This window comes from Narcine bancroftii, chromosome 7 (genome assembly GCF_036971445.1).
Source record: "Narcine bancroftii isolate sNarBan1 chromosome 7, sNarBan1.hap1, whole genome shotgun sequence".
NCBI classification, from domain to species: domain Eukaryota; kingdom Metazoa; phylum Chordata; class Chondrichthyes; order Torpediniformes; family Narcinidae; genus Narcine; species Narcine bancroftii.
Window position 1 is genome coordinate 213,245,683 of NC_091475.1, and position 24,068 is coordinate 213,269,750.

The following is a 24,068-nucleotide window of genomic DNA, read 5'->3' on the forward strand; positions in this document are numbered from 1 at the left end:
TTGCTGTAGTTCTGGACATCCTAGGGTCTTAGGGATCCAAACTTTTATAAACTCTCTCATATTCTTGCCTTCTTCATCTTCCTTAAGGCCCACTATCTTTATGTTATTTCTTCTGTTATAATTTTCCATTATATCTATTTTCTGAGCTAACAGTTCTTGTGTCTCTTTAACTTTTTTATTAGATTCCTCTAATTTCTTTTTTAAGTCCTCTACCTCCATTTCTACTGCTGTTTCCCGCTCTTCCATCTTGTCCATTCTCTTTCCCATTTCTGTTAAGGTCATATCTATTTTATTCATTTTCTCTTCTGTGTTGTTTATTCTTTTTCTTAAATCATTAAATTCCTGTGTTTGCCATTCTTTAAATGACTCCATGTATCCTTTAATAAGAGAAAGTACCTTCTTTATCTTGCCTTTCCCTTCTTCTTCTATTTCCCTGTACTCTTCCTCTTCCTCTTCTTCTTCCTCTGGGTTGGCCATCTGTTGTTTCTTTGTTGCCCTTTCCTTCTCTTCTTTCTTGTTTCTATTGTCTTCTATGTTCTCTTCTTGCTGCAGGTGTTCTGCAGCTGTCGTTGCCGGCTGTGGAGGTCGACTCCCCAGCTGGTCCCCCCTCCCGTCGGTGTGTTTTTTTTCATGCGCGGCTGCGCACTTTTACTCGGCTCAGCGAGCCATTTTTATAGTCCACTATCTACCGACCTGAGGGAGCGGGTTTCTCTCTCCACCGCGGGCCTCTTCGAACAGGTAAGGCCTTCACCTTCTTCCTCCGTTGTCTTCTCTTCCTCTCTTCTTACCGTTGCTTTCGATTTTTCTTTTTTGTCACCATCTTCTTTCTACCTTTATACTCACTTTTCTTTAACTTTTATTTCTGTGCCTTTGTGTTTTCCTTTGTTTTTCCCGACTTTTCTGGAGAGGGCTGGAGTTCACCGTCCGGCCACTACTCCATCACGTGACTCCTCTCTGTTTTTCTCTCTCTCTGAGGACAGAGATCATGTTGGGCATAGACGGTGCCTGGTCTCATTTACACTTGGTACCCAACATGCCTTTACTGAATGGTGCCCATGTCAGAGTAATAGCTCAGAACAGGCTCGTCAGCCCACAATGGCATTCAAGGCCAGTCCCATTTGCTTGCATCTGGCCCACAGCCTTCTCAACCCTTCCTGCCTTTTAAACATTGTAATCATGTCCACTTCTACAGCTGCCTCCAGCAGCTTATTCCTTGTACCCACCATCCTTTGAGTGAATAGGCTGCCCCTCATCCCCTTTAAATCTCCCCCCCTTTTTGTTCTAGAACCATCTCCCTGGGAAGATTACTGAGCATTCCCTTTATCATGATTTTATAAATCAAAGTCAGCCTCAAACCTGCTGAAGCGCAAAGACAACTCTTTACAATTACAAACTGAGTTATGTGTGCAGTTCATTAGCCGAGAGCGGTCAAGTTCACGGAACCCACTTCAAGCCAGACCTGACCTTTGCGTCCGATGGTGAAGTTCTCCACAATGCATTCACCGTTCTCATTGGTCAGTTGCTGGGCCAGTTCTTCCATCGAGGGGATGGTGTAATAGCCAACTTTGGTCAGTACAATGCCTGGCAAAGGAAGTACGTATTAAACCAGAATGAGTACAGCTAATTGTACACCCTTCAGTTAGAAAACAGTCCCCACCACGTGAACCTTTCACAAAACTTGTTATCTGGAATTCAAGCAACCAGAAATAAAAATTGCAGAAAATAAATAGGTAAAAAATATGGAAGTTTAAAATTACCGCGCCAGGTCATTTAGTTCGCTAATTCACGCAACTCAGAAAATCCAACATCTCCCAATAGGTGCCGGATATCAGCGGTTTTTACCATAATTGATTTTGTACTGTTTTAGTTATATTTTCCCCACAAACTCCACAAGAGCTTTTTTATTTTGTACGTTTCCTTATGACGAATTTCCGATCCCTGGACTGCAGTTACATACGGGGCTTGCTGCACTGCATGTCACGAAGTGAGCCCCTCGACTAGTTTTAAACAAGAGGTTCAGAGAAATTCCTCATGTAGATTTATCAGCCTGAATTAACCCTGGCTTCCTACGGGGGTGGGGGTGTGCTGATGTATGGGACGAGCACGATGGAGAAATCAAGTGGAAGATATTGGAACTTTTGAAATAAAAGCAGACAATGCTGGAAATACTCAGCAGATCATTTGTATGAAAGAGAAAGTTTACACTTCAGGTCCAGAACTTTCAAAACACTGAGGAGCCCAGATCTGAGCTGGTTCTCTCTTCACGGACAGGTAAGTGGAGCTCAGGGTCTTCTCCAAGGTGCCCACAGCATCCTGAGCTTCCAGAAGGGAGAAAAGACACAGAAGAGAGTGTTCTAACAACATGCGTACAGACTCTAGCCACTGAGCTGGGGGAAAAAGCCAATAGGAAGATGCCAATGCCCTGTCCGATAAAGCCTCACCTGCTGGGTGTGGCGGCAAGATGTCATCCACCTCGGGCTCCTGATCCTCCTGCAGGGATCCCTCGATGCAGGATGTGTCCTCACTGCCCCCCTCCAGCGTGCCATTCCGGAGGTTGTTCCTCAGGTTCATCTCTGCGATAGTATCATCCATGGCAGAGATCTGGTGCTTGTTGCTGCTCAGGCCCTCAGGAGTCTGTGGGATCGGCTTCACGATGGTATTGGTGTAACATTTATTCACCTCCAGGTGCTCATCATTCTCCCGCTCCAGCCTGCTTTGCTGTTCACTGGAAAAAATATGGAACAAAGACTAACTACTTGGATCAGTAGGAACTTGGAAATTACCTGAGCAGCCTGGAGATCTCTGGGAACAAGAACGATTCCAGAATAGGATGATGAAGGGTAACTCAGAAGGGGATGGGAGAGTCCGGGGAAGAGGGTCGATATTGATGCCATCTGGTTTGAATACAAGGTGTTCCTCCTCCAATTTGCCCCTTTCCCCATCTCCTTTCCTCCTGCTCCCCCATTAGAGCTACCCTTGGCCCTCTGACCTCCACCCTCACCCTTCTCTCACCTCCCACCTGCAGCCACCTTTCTATTACCTGTCAGCCTGTGCTCCTCCCCCACACCTTTTTATTCAGGAGTCTACCGGTTTTTCCTGATTCCCAATGAAGGGTGCAGGCCCGACACGTTGGTTACCTGCGTGACCTGCTGAGTTTCTCCAGCACATTTGATCCTAACATCTGCAGTCCTTGTTTAAAGCCGGAGAGTAATCTGGTGTACCTCTACTTTAGCAATAGCCTGTTGGAGGAACTCAGCAAGCTGAGCAGAATCCGAGGAGAAGCCCTTTATCAACTTCCTTGAACAAGACAAACAGACACACATGAGAATGCAGGTGCTGACACCTGAAACACCTGCTGGAGGACATCTTCATTTAGATCCCAAGGCCCGCTCCAGAGTCCGGCCGCTGTCTGCCTTCTGAATTAGCTGCATGTTAACTTTCAGTCCTCCCACAGGCAGCAACCCCTTTATTTTAAGGAAGCATTGATTATTTCACATTTCTCCACTTGCATTCAATCGGTCATGTTGCCTTTAGAACCACAGAAAACTACAGCACAACAGGCCCTTCAGCCCATCTATGCCAATCATTCTGCCTCTTCCCACTGACCTGCACCACAACCTTTCGTACCTCTCCCATCCAGGTACCTGCCCAAATTCTTCTTAAATGTCAAAATTGAGCCTGCATCCACCTTTTTCAGCTGGCAGTTTGTGCCACACTCCCACCAATCAGTGGGAACAAGTTTCCCCCTAATGCCCCCTTTAAGCACATCCTCTTTCACCCTTAACCCATGTCCTCCAGTTCTGGTCTCACCCAACCTCAGTGGAAAATGCCCAAACTGGTGTTTGATTTTCATGCATCTTAGTCCTGCCTATCCCTCACTGGCCTTGAGAAGGCAGCAGTGAGGCAATTCATTGGACACCGGAAGTCCTTCTGGCAAAGGTGCACCCAGTGCTGCTGGGGAGAAATTCAGCTTTTGGATCCAGTAACAAAGGGCTAGTGCACTTTGCTGCCAACTGGACCCAAATCCTAAAGCTCAGAGGGGGGAGTTCCACCTCAAAATACAGAGTGGTCCAGGCAGCTGCTGCTCTCACCTTCCAAGGTGGTAGAGGTTGCAGGTTTGGGAACACAGTGTAATTTATATAGGAAAGATAGAGCTACATAACCAACATTTCAGGCTCGAGCCCTTCATCAAGAGCAAAATGTAGACAGGAACCCAAACAAAATGGAGAGGGGAAGGAGCACAGTCCCAAAGGCAGGAGGTCATAGGTGGACAAGAGAGGGAGGGGGCTTGGCTCTGTGAATGGAGAGGGAAGGGAATGGAGAGGGAAGGGAGTGGAGAGCTAGGGGAAAGGGAACCGAAGTAGATGTTAATGCCATCAGGAATAATGCCATTGCTTGCAGATGGCACAATTTCAACGATTTCTTTCAATGGTTCTTTTTAAAAGAACTGGATGAAGAAAGTTAATAATTTCTGAAGGACAAGGACAAAAGGGAATGAACCAATGGAATTCCGTCATCGAAGAGCCTGCCCAGGAACGAGGACGATTCCTCCCTCTCTCCAGTTTAGTGGATCCCACAAGGCTCCAGCTTGTGGTTCAACAGTGCAGCCTGTCACTGGTCTTTACTCCAATCAATGGCCCTTTCATCAGCAAAACCCGCCCCCCCCACCCACCCACCCCACCCACCCACCCCACCCACACACACCCACCCACACACACCCGCCCGCCCAAACACACATCCACCCACCCCCCAACCCCCCCACACACCCGCCCCCCCACCCACCCCCCCACACACACCCACCCACCCCCCCACACACACCCACCCCCCCACACACACCCACCCCCCCCACAACACCCACCCCCCCACAACACCCACCCCCCCACAACACACACCCCCCCACAACACACACCCCCCCACAACACACACCCCCCCACCACACACACCCCCCCACCACACACACCCCCCCACCACACACACCCCCCCACCACACCCACCCCCCCACCACACCCACACACAAACACACACCCACCCACTACACACACACCACACACACACTACACACACACACCCCCACACACTACACACACACACACCCCCACACACTACACACACACCACACACACACCACACACACACCACACACACACCACACACACACCACACACACACTCCCACACCCTGTCAGCAGCTGGTGTTATCAGTTTCCTGAATGACCCTCACGACGGTAGAATTATGATCCCGTTCCTCTGCACCGTCTGATCTCTCCTAGTAACTCTGCACCGTCTACAGCTCCATACTTGTGTACAAAGTAGGGCATATCCAGCTGGACTGCTTATAAAACAAAGTTCTTTGCCCCTTGGTATAAAGGACGAATTTGTAACTTGTATTTGTTTGAGAATGTAACAGCAGGTTTGTCTGCACAAGTCAAATCAAGATGCAAATACTATCTCTCATCCAGCCAGGGCACATTTTACACTGAGGCACAATTTATATCTCCCATGGAACAATAACCCGGAAAGAGTGAATCGCAGGTTGATGGTGGGGGTGGGGGTAAACAAGGCTGGCTCCATTCATCTGCACAAAAATAAAGGGGATGTACTCACGTGACCCCGTTCTCTGGATACTCTGGAGGAGAGGCCAGGTCGTTGAGTTCCTTGTTCAATACTGGCAAGTACAGCGATGAAGCATTCGAGCTCTTCAGTACCAGTTTTTTTATGCTTTTCCTGTTGATGGACAAGGCTGGTGAAAGGGTGGTCTACCATTGGCTAGCAACATTAACTACAAGGGAGTCCTTCAAAAGGAGGGGTGACATCAATCTCCCCAGGACCAGCCCCACAAGTCAACTCCCAGCGACATGGCCAGAGAAACAGCAAGCTTGTGTTGAGGAACAGAAACCAGACAAACCTCAGTCTCAGTTAGGCATTAGCTGGGAAGACTCAGAGGCGTGTAGTGGGATGAGGAGTTGGAGTTCCCAGCTCCATTTCTGGAAGTGTCTCCATGTACAACAATGGCTATGCTCAATGTTAGCCCCACCCAGTTCAATTTTGATCAAGCTGCAGGAAGATGTTGTGAAGCTGAACAGGGTGCAGAGAAGATTTATATGCTTGTAATGAAGGGGGTGGGGAGTTGATGGAAGGGAGACAGAGGCATGGGGAAAGAAAGACTGGGGGAGGGAGGTTAGCAGAATTTTTATTTTCCAGATGAGAGTGCAAATGCAGTCCCCCACTACCATGAATTTTGCAGTCGAGTATCCACATTTGGAGACATCAGAACACCTGAAGTACAATCCTGTGAGATGGGCCACTTGACAACCCTGCCAGGTTAGTTTAACAGAAATTGAAGTCTATGTTGATGCTGTCCAGAGACAGAAGACAAGGTGCTGTTTCTCCAATTTGTGGTGGCCTCGATATGTTGCTACACGAAGCCGTGGACAGAGGAACTAAAATGATTGGCCACTGGAAAGTCCTTGCTGTTGCTCAAGAAAAAGATCTCTACTTATATCCAGTCTCCCTGGTCAAGGCCACACAAACACTAGGGCCTGAGCTACAGGGAGGGGTGGAGCAGGATGGGTCTTTATTCCTTGGAGCGCAGGAGGAAGAGGGGTGGTCTTACAGAGGTGGACAGAATCACGAGGGGAATAGATCGGGTGAACGCAAAGAGACTTTTGCCCAGAGTGGGGGTGGGGGGAATAATTGGTAACTAGGTCACAGAGGTTTAAGGTGAGAGTTTTGGTGGGGGGAGATTTAACAGGAACTTGAAGGGTTACCTTTTTAAAAAAAAAAACAGGGTGGTGGGAGTATGGAACAGGGTGCTGGAGAAGATGGTTGAGATAGGTACTATTGCAAGGTTTAAGACAAAAACATTTGACAGATCTATGGATAAGATAAGATGGGTTTAGAGGAATCTGGGCCAAACTTAGGCAAGTAAGATGAGCTCAGGCAGACAGCCTGGTTGGCAGGAGCCCTGTCCTCGTGCTGTAAAACACTCAACTCTAAATTGAAACTTGGGCAATACACAAATGTGCTGGAGAAATTCAGATTACGCAGCATCAGCGGGAAGGGTAGCCAACATTTCAGGCCCAAGCCCTTTGTCGGGTATATCCAAAAACAGCCAGGTGTCTGAATGAAATGGTGGGCAGGGAGGGTGAAGGGGAGGAAGATGAGCTCACAGGTGGAGAGATGGAAGTGAAGGGACAGAAGCTAGTAGGCAAAGGGCCAGAGGGCAGCTATCTGATAGAAGGTGGGGAGTTAAAGGAAGGAGGTTAGAGAGGTGGTGAAAGAGACCGGAGGAGGGGACTGACAGAAATTCAAATCGATGTTAATAGTCTGGTGGGAGGTTGCAGAGACAGAAGACAAGGTGCTGTTTCTCCAATTTGTGGTGGTACACGAAGCCATGGACAGAGGAACTAAAATGGTTGGCCAGTGGAAGGTCCTTGTTGTTGCTCGAGAAAACGATCCATATCTGAATCCAGTCTCCCTGATGTCAAGGCCACACCAGCACCACCAGATGCAGTATATGACAGCTGCAGATTTACAAAACATGATACAGATTTCTTTGGAAGGCAACCCCTCCATAATGCAGGGGTCAGTCTTAACACAAATCAATCCAGTAGTCCCTGTCTGCACTCTATCTGGCACCTCCAAGTCACAATGCTTAAATACAAGCCATGTCTGGTATATGTGCCATGTTAATTTTAAGTCGGGATTGAGGACTGAACAGTGAGAGCATGCAGACAGCTGCCTCTTCTGCGAGGTCCATCTGCCCTGCACAGTGGGCGCTCCGAACAGGGGAAATGGCAGTGTATTACCTGGGCAAGAAGGTGTCATTGGACAGTGATGTGGGCTCGTCATCATCCAGTCCATCAAAGAGCTGGGACTTGGTGGTCCCAGTGGCCTGCAGGGCCTTTGGCCTCACGCGAGTTGCAGGACGAGGCGTCAGCTTGTAGTGAGTTGGAGTGGTCAGAGCTTTCTGTGCTGCTGGGTTTGTGGGCTTCAATCGCTGCAAGGAAAATTAAAATCTGCATCACCTTGCACGTCACAGTCAACACAAATGCTTTCCTAAATAATTCTTCACATTTATTGTCAGAGTACATACATGACATCACATACAACCCTGAGATACTTCCTCCTGCAGGCCAGGCAGAATTACCACGTATTGGTAATATAAAATAAATTGTACACAATGTACATGTGAATAAATAAAGAAATATAAACAAACCAACTGTGCAATGGGCTGCATAGTTAACGTAGTGGTTAGTGCAACGCCATTACAGCACCGGAGTTTGATTCCTGTGCTGTCTGTGAGGAGTTTGTACATTCTCCCTGTGCCTGCGTGGGTTTCCTCTGGGGAGCTCTGGTTTCCTCCCACCATTTGAAATGTACTAGGGGTTGTAGGTATAACTGGGCAGCTTGGGCTGAAATGGCCTGTATTATGCTGTATGTCTAAATTTAAGATTTAAAATACAGAGAATAAAAAAAAACAATGAAGTGCACAAGTAAGAGTTCTTAAATGAGTCCCTGATTGAGTTTGTTGTTGAGGAGTCTGATGGTGGAAGGAGAAGCAGCTGTTCCTGAACCTGGTGGTGCGAGTCTTGTGGCACCGAGACCTCTTTCCTGATGGCAGCAGCGAGAACAGAGCGTGTGCTGGGTGGTGTGGATCCTTGATGATTGCTGCTGCTCTCTGATGCCAGCGTTCCCTGTAGATCTAGATGGTGGGGAGGGGTTTGCCTGTGATGTCCTGAGCTGTGTCCACTACCTTTTGCAGGGTTTTATGCTCGGGGATATTGGTGTCTCCAGACCAGACCGTGATGCAGCCAGTTCACAGGAGTACTAGAAAGCTGGGGAGATCCTGGAATTGACCTGCCATTCCCACCACACTCCAGAAACATAGCAAGGGATAAAAACTGATCTTCATCTTTGCGAAGCATATCTCCCTCAGACCCATGTCCCCATTGATGAATGACCTGCAGCAGATGTCTCCTCAAGAGCTAAACACTCTTGAAGATGGCAAATTTACGGGGCTCGGGGAAAGGCCCGCCTAAAGTCAATTTGGGTCACATCTTTCAATAGCCGTTGATACACTGCACCATGTCAGTTCTGCAGTGCATTTCTCTTGCAAACACCCGAACAAGGTGGGAGATGTTGGCTATTCTCCCTTTCTTTCATCATTCCGACCATCATTGCACCCCCCCACCCCATGTGTCTGCCGTATGCCCTGGAAGATTTCTGCACTAAAGATCGTTTTGAAACCGTGCATGTGGATACAGAGGGATCACCACCTACAACTACAATTATAACTGTATGTCACTGCACTCGGTAAATTTACCACAGGTCAATCAATAACTGCGTGCTAGAGGAAAAACAAGCGCCTTACCTCTTCTTTCTTCTTGGGATCAACCATGGGATTCCTGAAAAGGGGAGAGTCTCCAAAGGGGGTGTAAGCCAGAGCATTGAGCTGCTGCTGTATCACTGCCTGCTGCGTGGCGGAGGCATTTGGATCGGTCAGACCTGAAACAAAGAGCCAGAGTCCACATCAGCACAGAAACAGGCCTGTCCACAGAGCATTCGCCACCACATCAGCACAGAAACAGGCCTGTCCACAGAGCATTCGCCCACCACTTCAGCACAGAAACAGGCCTGTCCACAGAGCATTCGCCACCACATCAGCACAGAAACAGGCCTGTCCACAGAGCATTCGCCCACCACATCAGCACAGAAACAGGCCTGTCCACAGAGCATTCGCCCACCACATCAGCACAGAAACAGGCCTGTCCACAGAGCATTCGCCCACCACTTCAGCACAGAAACAGGCCTGTCCACAGAGCATTCGCCCACCACTTCAGCACAGAAACAGGCCTGTCCACAGAGCATTCGCCCACCACATCAGCACAGAAACAGGCCTGTCCACAGAGCATTCGCCCACCACTTCAGCACAGAAACAGGCCTGTCCACAGAGCATTCGCCCACCACTTCAGCACAGAAACAGGCCTGTCCACAGAGCATTCGCCCACCACTTCAGCACAGAAACAGGCCTGTCCACAGAGCATTCGCCCACCACTTCAGCACAGAAACAGGCCTGTCCACAGAGCATTCGCCACCACATCAGCACAGAAACAGGCCTGTCCACAGATCATTCGCCCACCACTTCAGCACAGAAACAGGCCTGTCCACAGAGCATTCGCCCACCACATCAGCACAGAAACAGGCCTGTCCACAGAGCATTCGCCCACCACTTCAGCACAGAAACAGGCCTGTCCACAGAGCATTCGCCCACCACTTCAGCACAGAAACAGGCCTGTCCACAGAGCATTCGCCCACCACTTCAGCACAGAAACAGGCCTGTCCACAGAGCATTCGCCCACCACTTCAGCACAGAAACAGGCCTGTCCACAGAGCATTCGCCCACCACTTCAGCACAGAAACAGGCCTGTCCACAGAGCATTCGCCCACCACTTCAGCACAGAAACAGGCCTGTCCACAGAGCATTCGCCCACCACTTCAGCACAGAAACAGGCCTGTCCACAGAGCATTCGCCCACCACTTCAGCACAGAAACAGGCCTGTCCACAGAGCATTCGCCCACCACTTCAGCACAGAAACAGGCCTGTCCACAGAGCATTCGCCCACCACTTCAGCACAGAAACAGGCCTGTCCACAGAGCATTCGCCCACCACTTCAGCACAGAAACAGGCCTGTCCACAGAGCATTCGCCCACCACTTCAGCACAGAAACAGGCCTGTCCACAGAGCATTCGTTCACCACAGGACAAGCTCTTCAAAGTCAAAGAAACATAGGGAGAATTTCCTGCAAGGAAAAATCCACCAGGCAGGGATAAACCACTTTGTCATTGCTTCTTGGTGGACAAGGGCAGCAATGGCTGCAGAATTAACTGGAGGTACTCGAGCTCCTTGAAGAGGAGTCTGTGATTGAAGCCAATCAATATTTGGCTGAAGAGCCTCCAGGAATGTTCCTAATGATTTGAAGAACAGGAGATCTCATCAAATGTCCCTCGTTCTTCTACGTTCCAGAGAATAAAGTCCTCACCTGTTGAACCTTTCCCTGTAACTCAGTTCCTGAAGTCCGGGCAACATCCTGGTAAATCTTCTCTCCACTCTTTCTATCTTATTGATATCTTTCCTGTCATTCGGTGACCAAAACTACACACCATCCTTCAAATTTGGCCTCTCCAATGTCTTGTACAACTTTTCCATAACATCCTAACTCCTGTTTTCAATACTTTGATTTATGAAGGCCATTATGCTATAAAGCTTTTACAACCCTATCCACCTGTGACAGCACTTTCAAGGAATTATGTATCCATATTACCAGATCCCCCTGTTCTACTGCACTCCGCAGCGCCCAACCATTTACTATGTGTGTCCGACCTTGATTTATTCTTCCAAAATGCAACACACTTGTCTACATTAAATTCCATCTGCCATTTTCCAGCCCATTTTGCCAGCTAGTCCAGATCCCTCTGCAACTTTGAAACCCTTCTTCACGGTCCACAACACCTCAATCTTAGTGTCACCTTCAAACTTGCTGATCCAATTTACCACATTATCATTTTTAGAGAAGACAAACGACAATGGTCCCAGCACTGATCCCTGAGGCACACCACTAGTCACAGACCTCCAGTCTGAAAAGCAGCATCCACCACTACTCTCTGGCTTCTCCCGTCCAGCCATTGTCGAATCCAGTTCACTACTTCACCATGAAAACCCAGTGCCTGAACCTTCCTGACTAACTTCCCATTTGGGATAGACAACATCCACAGATTTCCCTTCACCAAAACTTTTCTTTTGAGTCAGTCACTCAGCACTATGTCTTTCCTGACCAGCAAGTATTCAACCACCCTGATCCCAGGTCTAGAGTTTACTCTTCCGCAGCCAGACGCTTCTTGAATGTCACAAGTGAGTGCCTGCCTCCGTGATCCATAGCCCAATGGCTCTTCACCTAGTTTCACTATATCCATGGTGCTTAACAGTGAAGAAGCACTGTTCAAGGTCTGACCCAGACAGTGCAGTGCCAAGACAGACAAGGAGCGTAGTCTCAATGTCTCTTTGGAATGGTACCTAGTATCTTCGGAGAAGTGAGAGATTTAGTCCAAGCCAAGATCAGAAAGGAATAGATCTTTACATTCCCACTCAACAATTGGAAGACAAATTTGCATAAAGGGAGAATAAAACATGTCATCAGCTCACATGATCCCTAATCTGATGCCAAACCCCACTCAAGGCAGTAAACAAGCAGGCGTCTTCCTGCTTATACCTTGACGAAGGGCTCAGACTCAAACGCTGCTGATGTATAGTAAAACCCCTGGATTCCGGTATCTATGTGGAGTGGTAGATGCCAGATAACGGTATTCTCCGGTTGCTGGAGATTGCGTGATTTGTGAACTAACACTGAGGCGCGCCAATTTTAAACTTCTGTATTTCTTATCTATTTACTTACTGCAAATTCTTTGCTGGTTGCTTAAGGCTGCCGGTTGTTTGAGTTACAGAGACAGGGGTTTGTTTCACTGTATCTTTGGTTCCTGTGTGACCTGCTGAGTTTCTCTAGCACTTGTGCGCATTGCACTACAATCATAAGGTCTGCAGACTTTCCCACTTCAAAACAATTCCCTTGCCCTTCAGCACCTATTTGCTGGCTATGGTTTAGAAATAACCCTGGAACAAATTGGCCATCCCTGAAAATGAGAAATGAAAATCACAGGAGCTGCAGCCCATCATGATCTCTGCTACCTCAGAGGCAGGCCATGTTGGCTAGCTATTATCCCACAACTTAGGAGGAGATGCAGAGATATCTGGAGAAGATTTGGGGGATTAACAGAGGCAACTGGAGAAACGAGCAGCAACAGAAAATGGAGACATGCAAGAGCCCAAAAGGAAGATCAGTGCGGAAATCAAAGAAGTTGCAGGAGATGCGGGGTGGGAAGAGAAGCAAGGCAAGAGGAACTGGAACACAAGGGTGAGGAGTTTAAAATCAATATTGGTGAAGGTTGAAGGAGAAAATGGTTTGAGATGATAACTGGAGATGGAGGCGATGTACACAGGTTGGCACAGTTACTTACACACAGCTGCCTGTGGAGCCCCAAATCCCACAGCTGTGTTGGCCGTATTAAATGCACCTGTCCCAAACGCCCCTGCTCCGAGAGTAGTGCCCAGCTTGGGCTGTGTGCTGCCAAACAAGGAGGTCTGCCCCGCTCCGAGTGCTAGGGAACAAGGCAAAGACAATATTTAGAGGGGAAAACAAATCCATCCCCCACAAACCCAGCCCACACACCACTGAAGACATTTAGACACGTAGTAGAGGGCTTTAGGGGGACATGGGATAAATGCATGCTGTAAAATGATGACATTTACTCCACATGTCCGGCAAACCAGCCAGCGTATCCCCCATGGAGAGGCTTGACTCCACTCCCATGGTGAGGCATGTCTGCCCCCTCCCCAGCAGACGACACTCCACCCAACCCTTCTGTAACCAGGAATGCCAACTTACCCACGAATCTAGATGGCCAGCATTGTCCCTGGTGAGAACAACTTCCTGGGCCAGACCAAGTGACCCTTGGAGACTGACTAGTTTCTTTCTGCAATCTCTTTTGTTCTTTTAACAACTGACATTTCTATGACATCCATTTCCCACCACTTTCCAACTCTGAGAGGACACTGCTACAGCAGAGTAACTGCAGATGGCTTCATGTCCCATCAAGCACCTCCTCCTTCTCTCCCCCCCCACCCAAACACTTTTATCCTCATGCCTCGTTTATCCAACAGCTCACTGAAAATGGCCACGCAAGAAAATGGGGTGGAAAAGGTGTGTGGCATGCTTGGCTTCGCTGGGTGGGGCCACTGAGTATAAAAGTGGGGTCACTTTGTAGCTGTATTAAACTATGGTCAGGTCGCAATTCTGGTTGCCGATTAGAGGAAGGATGTAGAGGCTTTGGAAAGGGGACAGAGAGGTTTACTTGGACGTGGCCTGGTTTAGAGGGGGAGAGAGTGGACCAACTTGGGTTTTTTTGACTGGAGTGCAGAAGGCTGAGGGGAGACATGATAGAGATTGAAAATAATTTTCTAAAAAAAAAAAAAATCGCAAGAGTCATTGATAGGGCGGGCAGACAGAATCTTTACCCCAAGGTAAAAGCATCACACACCGGAGGACATATGCTTAAGGTGAGGGGAAAGGACATTTAGGGTAAAGGTGCCTGGAGCAGGATGCCAGAAGCAGTGGCGGATGCAAAAACAATAGTTGTATTTGAGGTTTCTTGAGAGACCCATGGAGGGGATATTCATCAGGTGAAATCAGCAGAATTTATCGCTTTGATTCGGACATCGTGTTTGGGACAGGCACGTGAGCAGGACAGTTCGGGGTTCTGTAGTAAGCTACCTTGATATAACTCGTCATGACATTGGCCATTTCAGAAATATCCCAGATATTCGAATCTCTTCTACTGTTGCACTATGTAGGGCAAAGTCCACTATGTGCGATAACGGGTTACCCAACTTTGTAAATCTAATTCAATGCAACAGGATTAACAAAGAAAGCCTGAAGAGAGAGGAGATAGTGGAATACAGAGCAAAAACACACTGCTCAAGGCACTAAGCATTCAAACAGCATCTATGGGGAGGGAAGGAACTGCGCCTGTTTCAGAATGAGATCCTGTATCAGGACAGAGTGGGGAAGGAAGATGGTTGGTACAGAAGGGAGGGTGTAGGGTGATAGAGGGGGCCTCTTGGGATTTTTATAAACCTTGATCACGTCTCCCCTGTGCCTTTGGCACTCGACAAAACAACCCAAGTTGGTGTTAGAGGGACTGATGAGGGGTGGGGAGGGAAGGTAGTTAGTATAGAAGGGAGGGGGGCCAGGGTTGATAGAGGGATTGATGAGGGGTGGGGAGGGAAGGTAGTTGGTAAAGAAGTGAGGGGGGCTGGGGGTGATAGAGGGACTGATGAGGGGTGGGGGGAGCCGGGGGTGATAGAGGGACCGATAAGGGGTGGGGAGGGAAGGTAGTTGGTAATGGGGGGGGCCGGGCATGTTAGTGGGACTGATCAGGGTAGAGGATGACAAGCAAATGCAGCAATGTGGGGTGAGGGTAGAGGGAATAAATTGGGAGACAGAGGCAAGTGGATGATAGATGGAAGCAGACTGAGGGGATTAAGAGAACCCCTAGAGTCAGGGGTGGGGAAGCACGAATGGAGGCGACAGGCAGTGTCACAAAAAAGACTGGAATCTGATGAGGCAGGCCTTCTCCTCCAGCCCTGTGGCCGTCATACCAGGGAGCCCCAAGAGCAGATGCCTCAGAAGGTGCTGTTGATGTTTCTAAAGGACTGACTAAGGAGGGTTGTGGTGGACAGAGGCAGGCACCCACATTACCCCTCTGCTGGGAATCTTCCTCTCTCTTCACCAAATGGCTCACCTGATCCAAATCCAGCCCCGAGTGTGGATCCAAGGGCTCCAGCCGCAGGTTTGGTCCCAAACAATCCGCCCGTCACTGCATTGGCTCCAAATCCTGGGAAACCAGAGCCAAAGTTCGCGTGGATTTATAAATGACGGTGCGGACCCAGAAGAGCAGGGAGCAGAAACACCACTGCTGTGTAGGGTCCTAATGCCGATGGCTGCATACAGGCTTTAAACAGCCTGTTAAAAGAGTCAACAGTTTTTTAAAAACCCTACAAGTTCTGTGCCCAACATGGCAGCGCCTGTGCTGGGCAGTGACTATGAGGGGTTGCAGACTCTGGGGGAGCAGCAGGTTGGTGCTGGGCCCCAGAAAAGGGGAGAACAATTCCAGCCCCCCACCCCCCCGACATTGAGAAGGAAAGCAGAGGAGATGATCCTGCAGGATGGTGACCACAACAAGGGGCAGTGAGAGTCTTAGCAGCTGAAGGTCATACACAGGCTGTGGACTTCTGGAGAGTGATTCATGGGAAGCAGGAGTCAGAACTGGGATTCGAGAGGGTGCTGAGGGCAAGAAGGGCTCCCTGATCTTGTCGGAGGTTTAGATCTAGAGCTCTGGTTGCCGATGGATCGCATGGGTTGTACGCAAATCCACAGACACTCAGTGGGGGGGGGGGGGGGGGGGGTCGCTCGCACGCACGCACGCACGCACGCACGCACGCACGCACGCACGCACGCACGCACGCACGCACGCACGCACGCACGCACGCACGCACGCACGCACGCACGCACGCACGCACGCACGCACGCACGCACGCACGCACGCACGCACGCACGCACGCACGCACGCACGCACGCACGCACGCACGCACGCACGCACGCACGCACGCACGCACGCACGCACGCACGCACGCACGCACGCACGCACGCACGCACGCTCTTTTGCTTCTTTCTTGTTAGGAGCGCCAGGCACTACTCATGGCAACTATTTCCCTTGTGGCAGACAAAAATCGAAGTATCTTAAAATTTTTGTCTTATTTTGTGACAATAAAAGAAACCTCCAGTCGACCCGCCACAACAACATGCACTGTCTGACCCACTACTGCCTACCCCTGCAGACCCGTAGGGAAAGGGATTTAACCTTCATTTCATTGTCTGGTCCCAGAGAGCATGGACCTGGAACAGGGATAAGAGCAATTGGGTGTAATTAGGGGCTTATGGACCAAAAGGGCCTGTTACTGTGCTATGTCTAAATTTAAAAATGGAGCAGAGATCCCACAGAGTGGAAATGGCAATCAAAATACACTAACATGATGTGTCAGTACTGCAACTCCCCCAGAGTCTGCAAAAGCAAGCTATGCGAGAAATTCCTTGTAGCCAATGTTAATCAGATCTAAACACTCAGCTCAGGGCACTACACAAAGGACAGACTCATCTTGGGAGAGCAGCAATAGATTTTAAATGGTAAAAACCAGTTAAGGTTTAATCAAAAAGGTTAAAAAAACAAATTACATCTTCACAATGAGGAGCAGGGTGGGTGGAAATTCAGTGGGGAATTCCCAGAGTTTAGCGCCCAGGCAGTGAAGGTATAGTTGTCTACGCTGGAACGATGGAAACTCAAGGACATGAAGGAATTGGGAGACTCAGTTAACCTGAAAGGTTACAAGGCCAGAGATTCCAGAGGTGAGAAGGGGCAAAAGTAGGGAGAAGCTACCTCTTGCCAACCCCCTCTGTGCTGCTGTCTGGATCACATGATCATTATCAACCTGGGCTGGGCAGGAAGAGGTGAGCAATCCTTCAGAGAATCTACAGCAAAGCAGAGATGTCCAAAGGTTTGTTGGTTTCATTGCATGGAATTTTGGTTGGGGGGGGGGGGGGTCAGTGGGTGGGGTGGCAGGAGAAGATGTAGGAATACAGAAAGACTGGTCCCGTGTACATACCAAAGCTTGATGTGTTAGCACCAGCCCCAATGGTCAGGTTTGGCTTCGCACCAAATAGCCCAGCACCCGCAGTGCCGAAAGTGGATGCAGTTGTGGTGGCAGTGCCAAATCCAGCTGGCTTGTTGGTAAACAGGGTCTGTGGATAGAAGGTGGGGGGGTGGGGCGAATGGGAGGAAGAGGATAAAAGATTGAATCAAGGTGCAACCCTATTTTAGAGTTAGAGAATCTAACATACAGCAGGTATGCAGACCCTTCAGTTTAACCTGCCTGAGCTAGACCCGAATCTGTCTAACCCTTTCCTATCTACATACCTGCCCCAGTACCATTTAAATTTAGACATACAGCATGGTACAGGCCCTTTCAACCCACAAGCCGGTGCTGCCCATTTACATCCAATTAACCCTCAACCTCTGATCTGTTTTGAATGGTGGGAGGAAACCAGAACCTCTGGGGAAAGCCCACGCAGGGAAAACGTACAAACTCCTTGGACAGCATGGGATTTAAACCCCGGTCCAGATCGCTGACACTGTAACAGCGTTGTGCTAATTTTGGCTGATAATTAACAATTGTAATCGTCTGCATCTTCTGGCAGCTCATTCCATGGACCCACCACCCTGTGCCTGAACACACTCTCAGCTGGTGAGAAAACTATGCTACAATTCATCTATCCATCTTGGCCCATCCCTGCAAGATGCCGAACTGTACTATGGGGGCCATGCTCAACATTCCTCTCCAAGGGCTGCTTGGCTGCGAAACCCACCTTGCTCAGCACTGGTACTTATGTTCCAGGAGGTCCTTCCTCCCTCCCATCACTTTTCCTTACTCCACACATTGATCAGCCATTTTCCATGGGAGCAAGTTTCACATTATGTCTCTCTGGGGGAAGAGGTTTCTTCTGAAATCCCTCTGGATTTACGTTATTTTGTACTAATGTAGAGTGTGATATTATTTATCAACATTACAGCACAGAAACAGACCCCTCCATTCTGTGCTAATCATTTTTCTGCACAGTCCCACTGACCTGCACCCAGTCCATACCTCTCTTACCCATGGACCTGTCCAAATTCTTCTTAAATGTTAAATTTGAGCCTTCATTCACCACCTCAGTTGGCAGCTTGTTCCACACTCCCACCTCTCTTTGTGTGAAGTTCTCCTAAACTTTTCCCCTTTCACTCTTAACCCATGCCTTCTGGTTTGTATCTACTTGTTCAAAGACCTTTACAAGGTCACACAGTAAAGAGCCCAGTCAACAGGCACCTTACCCACTGCACGTCCTTTCCAGAAGACAACAAGCAGAGCTCCAACACAATCAATGTTGATTACAAGAAGATCCCTCTACTCTGTATTAATTAATGGCACTGCTGGCTATACTTCCACTCTACTGATTGGTGAACAAGAGTGATCAGAGATCAGCTGACCTCACACGTTGCATAGATGGCCAGAGATTGCTCCCTGTCCCACAACATGAGGAACAGTGCACCCGCAGCATGCCAGAACTTACATTGTTGACGTTAGTGAAAGCTGCATTGGCGGTGCCGAACAGGCCTCCCCCAGCGCCAAATGCAGTCCCAGTGCTGGTGTTGGTTCCAAAAATCCCTCCTGACTGAGTGGCTTGCGCAGTTCCAAATAAACTCTGTGGGGAGGAGAGGATAGGGTTAGAGCTCAGCGAGAAATACAAGCAGTACAACAGAAGTGCTAGAGAAGCTCTGCACCTCACACAGCATCAATAGGAAGAAGCAGGTCAATGTTCTGTACCCGAACTCTTCCTTGGGAGCGTCGAGGATTAGGCAGATGCCCAAAAGGAGCATAGGCCAAAAGGCAAGAGGAGATAGGTGGATATGAGAGAGGGAAGGAGCTGAGGTAATGGGAGAAAAATGTCAGAGACCAAGAAAGATGTTTCTTGAAAAGAAGGGAGAGGGGGAAGCTTCAGGAAGGGGGATAGAGGGGCAAAGAGAAAGAATAAAGAAGAAAATCCCAGTGTGTGGTGCAGCACAAAAATTTTGATGCTGTTTAGTTGGAGACTACCCAGATGGGATACAAGGAGTGGTCCCTCCTTGATCTGGCAGAACACGAGTCCACAGACAGACACAAATTAAAATTTCTCTGTTTGGCCTGCAGGGAAAAAGAATCACAGGGTGTACATGATGTATTTTTAAATTTAGACATACAGTACGGTAACAGGCCATTTTGGCCCATGGGTCTGTGCTGTCCAATTTAAAGCCAATTAGCCCACACCCCTGGCACATTTCCAATGGTGGGAGGAAACCGGAACCCCCAGGGAAAATCCATGGAGACACAGGGAGAAGATACAAACACCTTTCAGACACAGATTCGAACCCTGGTCCTAATTGTTGGCTCTGTAATGTATATACTCTGATAATCAATTTGAACATGGTGGTGTGGAATTAAAGTGGTTTGGCCACTGGGAGGACCTTGCTGTTGCATCAGACAAAGTAACGGTCTTCAATGACATGATCTCCCAGTCTGTTAAGTCTCCCCGATTTAGAAGATGCTGTATCACCAATACTGGATACAGTAAATGACCCTTGTAGTGTCACTCAGAAGGATGGTTTGGGGCCCCAAATACAAGGTTGCATTTCTAAAGCATCCTCATTAGTGATCATAAAGCACTTTACAATTAGAAAAATACAGTGACCAGTTTACAAGGTCATAATCTGCACTCCAATGAAGTGAAAACACTCAACCAATCAAACAGTGTCCTTTATATAGCAAAAATAAAGGGACATCATCAATGTTTCAGGCTTAGAAACATAGAAAATAGGTGTAGGAGGAGGCCATTTGGCCCTTCAAGCCTACACCACCATTCAATATGATCATGGCTGATCAGTACCCAGTTCCTGCCCTATCCCCATGCCCCCTGATCCCCTTGGTCACAAGGGCCAAATCTAACCTACACTTAAATATTGACGGGGAACCGGGCTCAACTACTTCCTGTGGCAAAGAATTCCACACATTTACCACTCTCTGAGAGAAGAAATTTTTCCTCATCTCAGTCCTAAAAAAATTCCCCCTTATCCTTAAACTATGGCCCCTGATTCTGGTTTTTCCCAGCATTGGAAACAACCTTCCTGCGTCTAGTCTGTCTAAACCCTTAAGAATTTTATGTTTCAATGAGATCCTCCCTCAATCTTCTAAATTCCTGAGAATACAAGCCTAGTCTGTCCAACCTTTCTTCATATGCGAGTCCCTCCATCCCCGGTATCACCCTAGTGAACCTTCTCTGCACCCCCTCCATGGCGAGGATGTCCTTCCTCAGATAAGGCGACCAAAACTGAACGCAGTACTCCAGGTGTGGTCTCACCAAGGCCCTGTACAGCTGCAGCAAGATCTCCCTACTCCTGAACTCAAATCCTCTCGCTATGAACACCAACATATCATTTGCCCTCCTCATTGCCTGCTGTACCTGCAGGCCCACTTTCAACGAATGATGCATAGCAACACCCAAATCTCACTGCTTCACCCCTTTTCCTAAACAGATACCATTTAAATAATAATCCTTTTTCCTGTTCTCTCCTCCAAAGTGAATAACCTCGCTTGAACCGGACGCCTGTCTACATTTTGCTCATACCTTGATCAACGGCTCAAGCCCAAACATTGGTTCTGTACCTTTCTCTTTGCTGTATAAAGGACACTGTTTGACCTGCTGAGTTTCTCCAGCATTGTTTTTACTTTAACCACAGTGTCTGCGGACTTTCATGTTACTTCTAGCTCTTCAAATGATTTGGGTTGAGAGCCATATATTAGCCAGGACCAGAAAGCGCTCATAGTCGTGGATCTCTTGCAGATCAGCACCTCAAATTCAGCATCTCATCCAGACGGTCAGCACCTTTCCCAGAATTGCCCAGAACTGTTACAGTGTTTCCCTGCACCACTCCTCAGATACCAAAGCACATCTTGCCTGCATGCAGCAAGATGCACCACAGAGGTGTGAAGTCAGACAGCGGGCTCTGGCACTTCCTCCCATTGTCCTGGCCCACCCTCTGGTCATTCACACTCATCTTATACTAATCCCATTTTATTCTCCCTGCATTCCCATCAACTACCCTCAAATTCTACCCCTCACCACATTTTTGGGGCTTGCTTGTCTTGGAGTTGGGGAGGGGGGGGGGTGGGGAAGGCCAGATGATTGGGGAGTGGGGGAGGGTGTGGAACAGGACTCATCCAGTCAGGAGTGAACCTTGGCCTCTGGGGCAACGAGGCCGCAGCTCAGGATATTACCAACTCCAACAAGAGGCAGCCCAACCACCAACCTTTGATATTTACTGGGATTTTCCATGGAACTGTACAGCATGTTTACAAGGCAATTGGCCTAACTCAACATTGCCTACCTGAGGTAAGTCAGTGCTTGAACCACATCCCCCAAATCTTTCCACTCCATATGCCTGTCCAATACCTTTTAAATATTGGAACCAAACCCATCTCCCCCACTTACTCTGGCAGCTCATCCACATACCTACCCCTCTTAAACCTTTCCATTCTACCACCCTATGCCCCCTGAAGTGGAGCTCATCCATACCTACCATGGTCATGTATACCCCAGCCCTCTCCTCTGCAGACTTACCATGCTGTTGGTATTGGGCTGCCCCAGTGTGTTGGCAGTGCCGAAGCCAAAGCCAGGGCTCTGCGTGGTGGTGGCCAATCCAAAGGGCTTGGTTCCAAAGAGGCTGCCAGAAGGCTGCGCCTGTCCGAAGAGACCTCCAGTGGATGTGCCAAAGGCACCAGTACCTGAAAGACAGATATCCTGGCATCAGTGGGCAGCAGCAAACCCCACTATAACGGTGTGGAGCCAAAGGCCATGTTTTGCCACAAAACCAGGTCTTTCATCCCCAAGCTTTTAATGAAACAAAGCCCACCTGAAACCCTGCCCCATGTTCCTTACCAACACTGATCAATCCTTTATCAAGTTGTGGTTTAAAATTAAACAGCAATTGCCATCTGCACCAGGAGTTCCTCCCTCTCCCCATCAATGTGATCTTCTGGGATTGTGGTCTTAACGGGGCGTGCAAAATTATTGAAGACCCCTTTCAGCTGCACCCATTGGGGAAGAGATCCAGGAGGATCAGAGCCAGCACCACCAGGCTGAAGAACAGCTTCTTCCCACGGGCAGCAAGAACGCTGAACGACCAACAGAACTGCTCACACTGACCCTCCAAGACTCTCACGTTCATGAAGCAATACTTATTTACTTATTTAATATAAACACTTGTCCTGCATATGTATCGGTTGTCTGTAGTGTGTTATGTCTGACTGTGTGCTCGTGTTTTACACCGAGAACCAGAGGACGCTGTTTCGTCAAGTTGTCATCTGATTGTACAAGTACAATAAACTTGACTTGAGTTCCAAGTTTCTACTACCCTGCGCGGAAGACTTTTCTCATCTTACACCTGACCTTGCTCCAAATTTCTGCCTACACAAAAACCCACGTTAAATAAACGTGGACACCAGCGAGGATGTTAAATAATGTGGAGACCAGCGAGCAGCTTCCTTCTCATCCCACTGTAACGTGCAATTGTCCAGACAACCAATCCCCTCCCCTCCTCCAAACTCAAACAGAATGGAGTTATGGAAAAGAAGGCAGAGTCTGGTACCGTCTTGGGACAAGGCCAGTCATTCATACTCAATACTTGGGGATCGTCTACCCCAGACACCTGTAGATATTCAGTTGCGTACTTCCAAGATAAGAGAATTTTAGACTTGGTGAGAATCAGATAAGAGATCAGGACAGCAGGGTGAAGAATCCATCTCCTACTCACTAAACAGCAGAGCAGGCCAAGAGAACGAGTGGCCCTGTTCTTGCTGCTACTTGTACAGCAGAAGTCCAAATATTTGGATGACAGAAATCCACACCACCCGACCATCCAAACTTTTAAATTTAGCAGGCTTTTGTGTGCGTGCATCCAGGCATAAGTGCTACGGATGCCCAGCGGCAACAAGCCACCACTCTATTTTTCTTTAAAACTGCTCGTTTTGATAAATGAAGCATGTTGTATTTGTTAATGAATAAACTATCAAAATTTACTTGTTCATCTCCTATATTCCTCCTTAAATATTAATTTTTAAAGTACTGCCTGAGAATCTGGACGAACCCAATCCCCGAGCAGTCTGGATTTCTGGACTTCTACTGTAACTTGTTTCTCCACCCCAAAGGGTTCAACTGTTCAAAAAAATGTTCAGTGTGAATGACTGAAAGGTGCAAAGTGGAATAGGAGCCCTCAAAGATGAGTATCTCTGACTAATTAATCAAATTTAAATGGCATCCTTAGCCAAGAACTAAATAGCATTTGGCAGCAGAACCTGTTAACACCATACATGTAGGCTTGGGGAACTCAAACAGGGCAGAGTGACAAGTTCAGTGGGAGGAAGGATCAGGAAAAGCCTCCATCAACTGGTAGTGCAGGCATTAGTAAAGGTATCTGAAAATGGGTAAAGCACCATGGGCAATGCAGAACAGAAGAAACATCTATTCAGGAGTTACTGCAATACCCAGGAGCCCATTCCCTCTTCCTGCATTTATCAGGAACAGTAGATTTGGTTGGGACAGCTTGAATCCTATCTGGAGTTTGCAATCAATGGCAAAGAGATTACAGCGTCAACCACTCCAAAATGTTTCTCCATCCTTTGAAAGATTCTTGTACTTAGCTGCTGACCAACTGATGTCTCTTTCCACAAGACTGAAAACGTACTTAAAACTCAAACAGCTTCACAACTCTTTGCAG

The 24,068-nt window shown here is 48.3% G+C and overlaps 1 protein-coding gene across 3 annotated transcripts in view; it reads right to left on the bottom strand.

Moving 5' to 3' along the window:
- The window catches only part of nup98 (nucleoporin 98 and 96 precursor), a 113,231-nt gene that overhangs the window by 51,980 nt on the left and 37,183 nt on the right, over positions 1–24,068 (bottom strand). For 2 of the 3 annotated variants that reach the window (XM_069892250.1, XM_069892249.1), the window contains 10 exons: positions 21,914–22,077; positions 18,833–18,964; positions 17,332–17,467; positions 15,414–15,506; positions 13,071–13,211; positions 9,373–9,506; positions 7,808–7,998; positions 5,604–5,723; positions 2,442–2,725; positions 1,465–1,581 (listed from right to left, as the gene is read on the bottom strand). In XM_069892250.1, coding sequence (XP_069748351.1) covers positions 1,465–1,581; positions 2,442–2,725; positions 5,604–5,723; positions 7,808–7,998; positions 9,373–9,506; positions 13,071–13,211; positions 15,414–15,506; positions 17,332–17,467; positions 18,833–18,964; positions 21,914–22,077 — 1,512 coding nt within the window. The remainder of the gene's footprint in view (positions 1–1,464; positions 1,582–2,441; positions 2,726–5,603; positions 5,724–7,807; positions 7,999–9,372; positions 9,507–13,070; positions 13,212–15,413; positions 15,507–17,331; positions 17,468–18,832; positions 18,965–21,913; positions 22,078–24,068) is intronic. The other variant, XM_069892251.1, reaches the window with a different exon arrangement.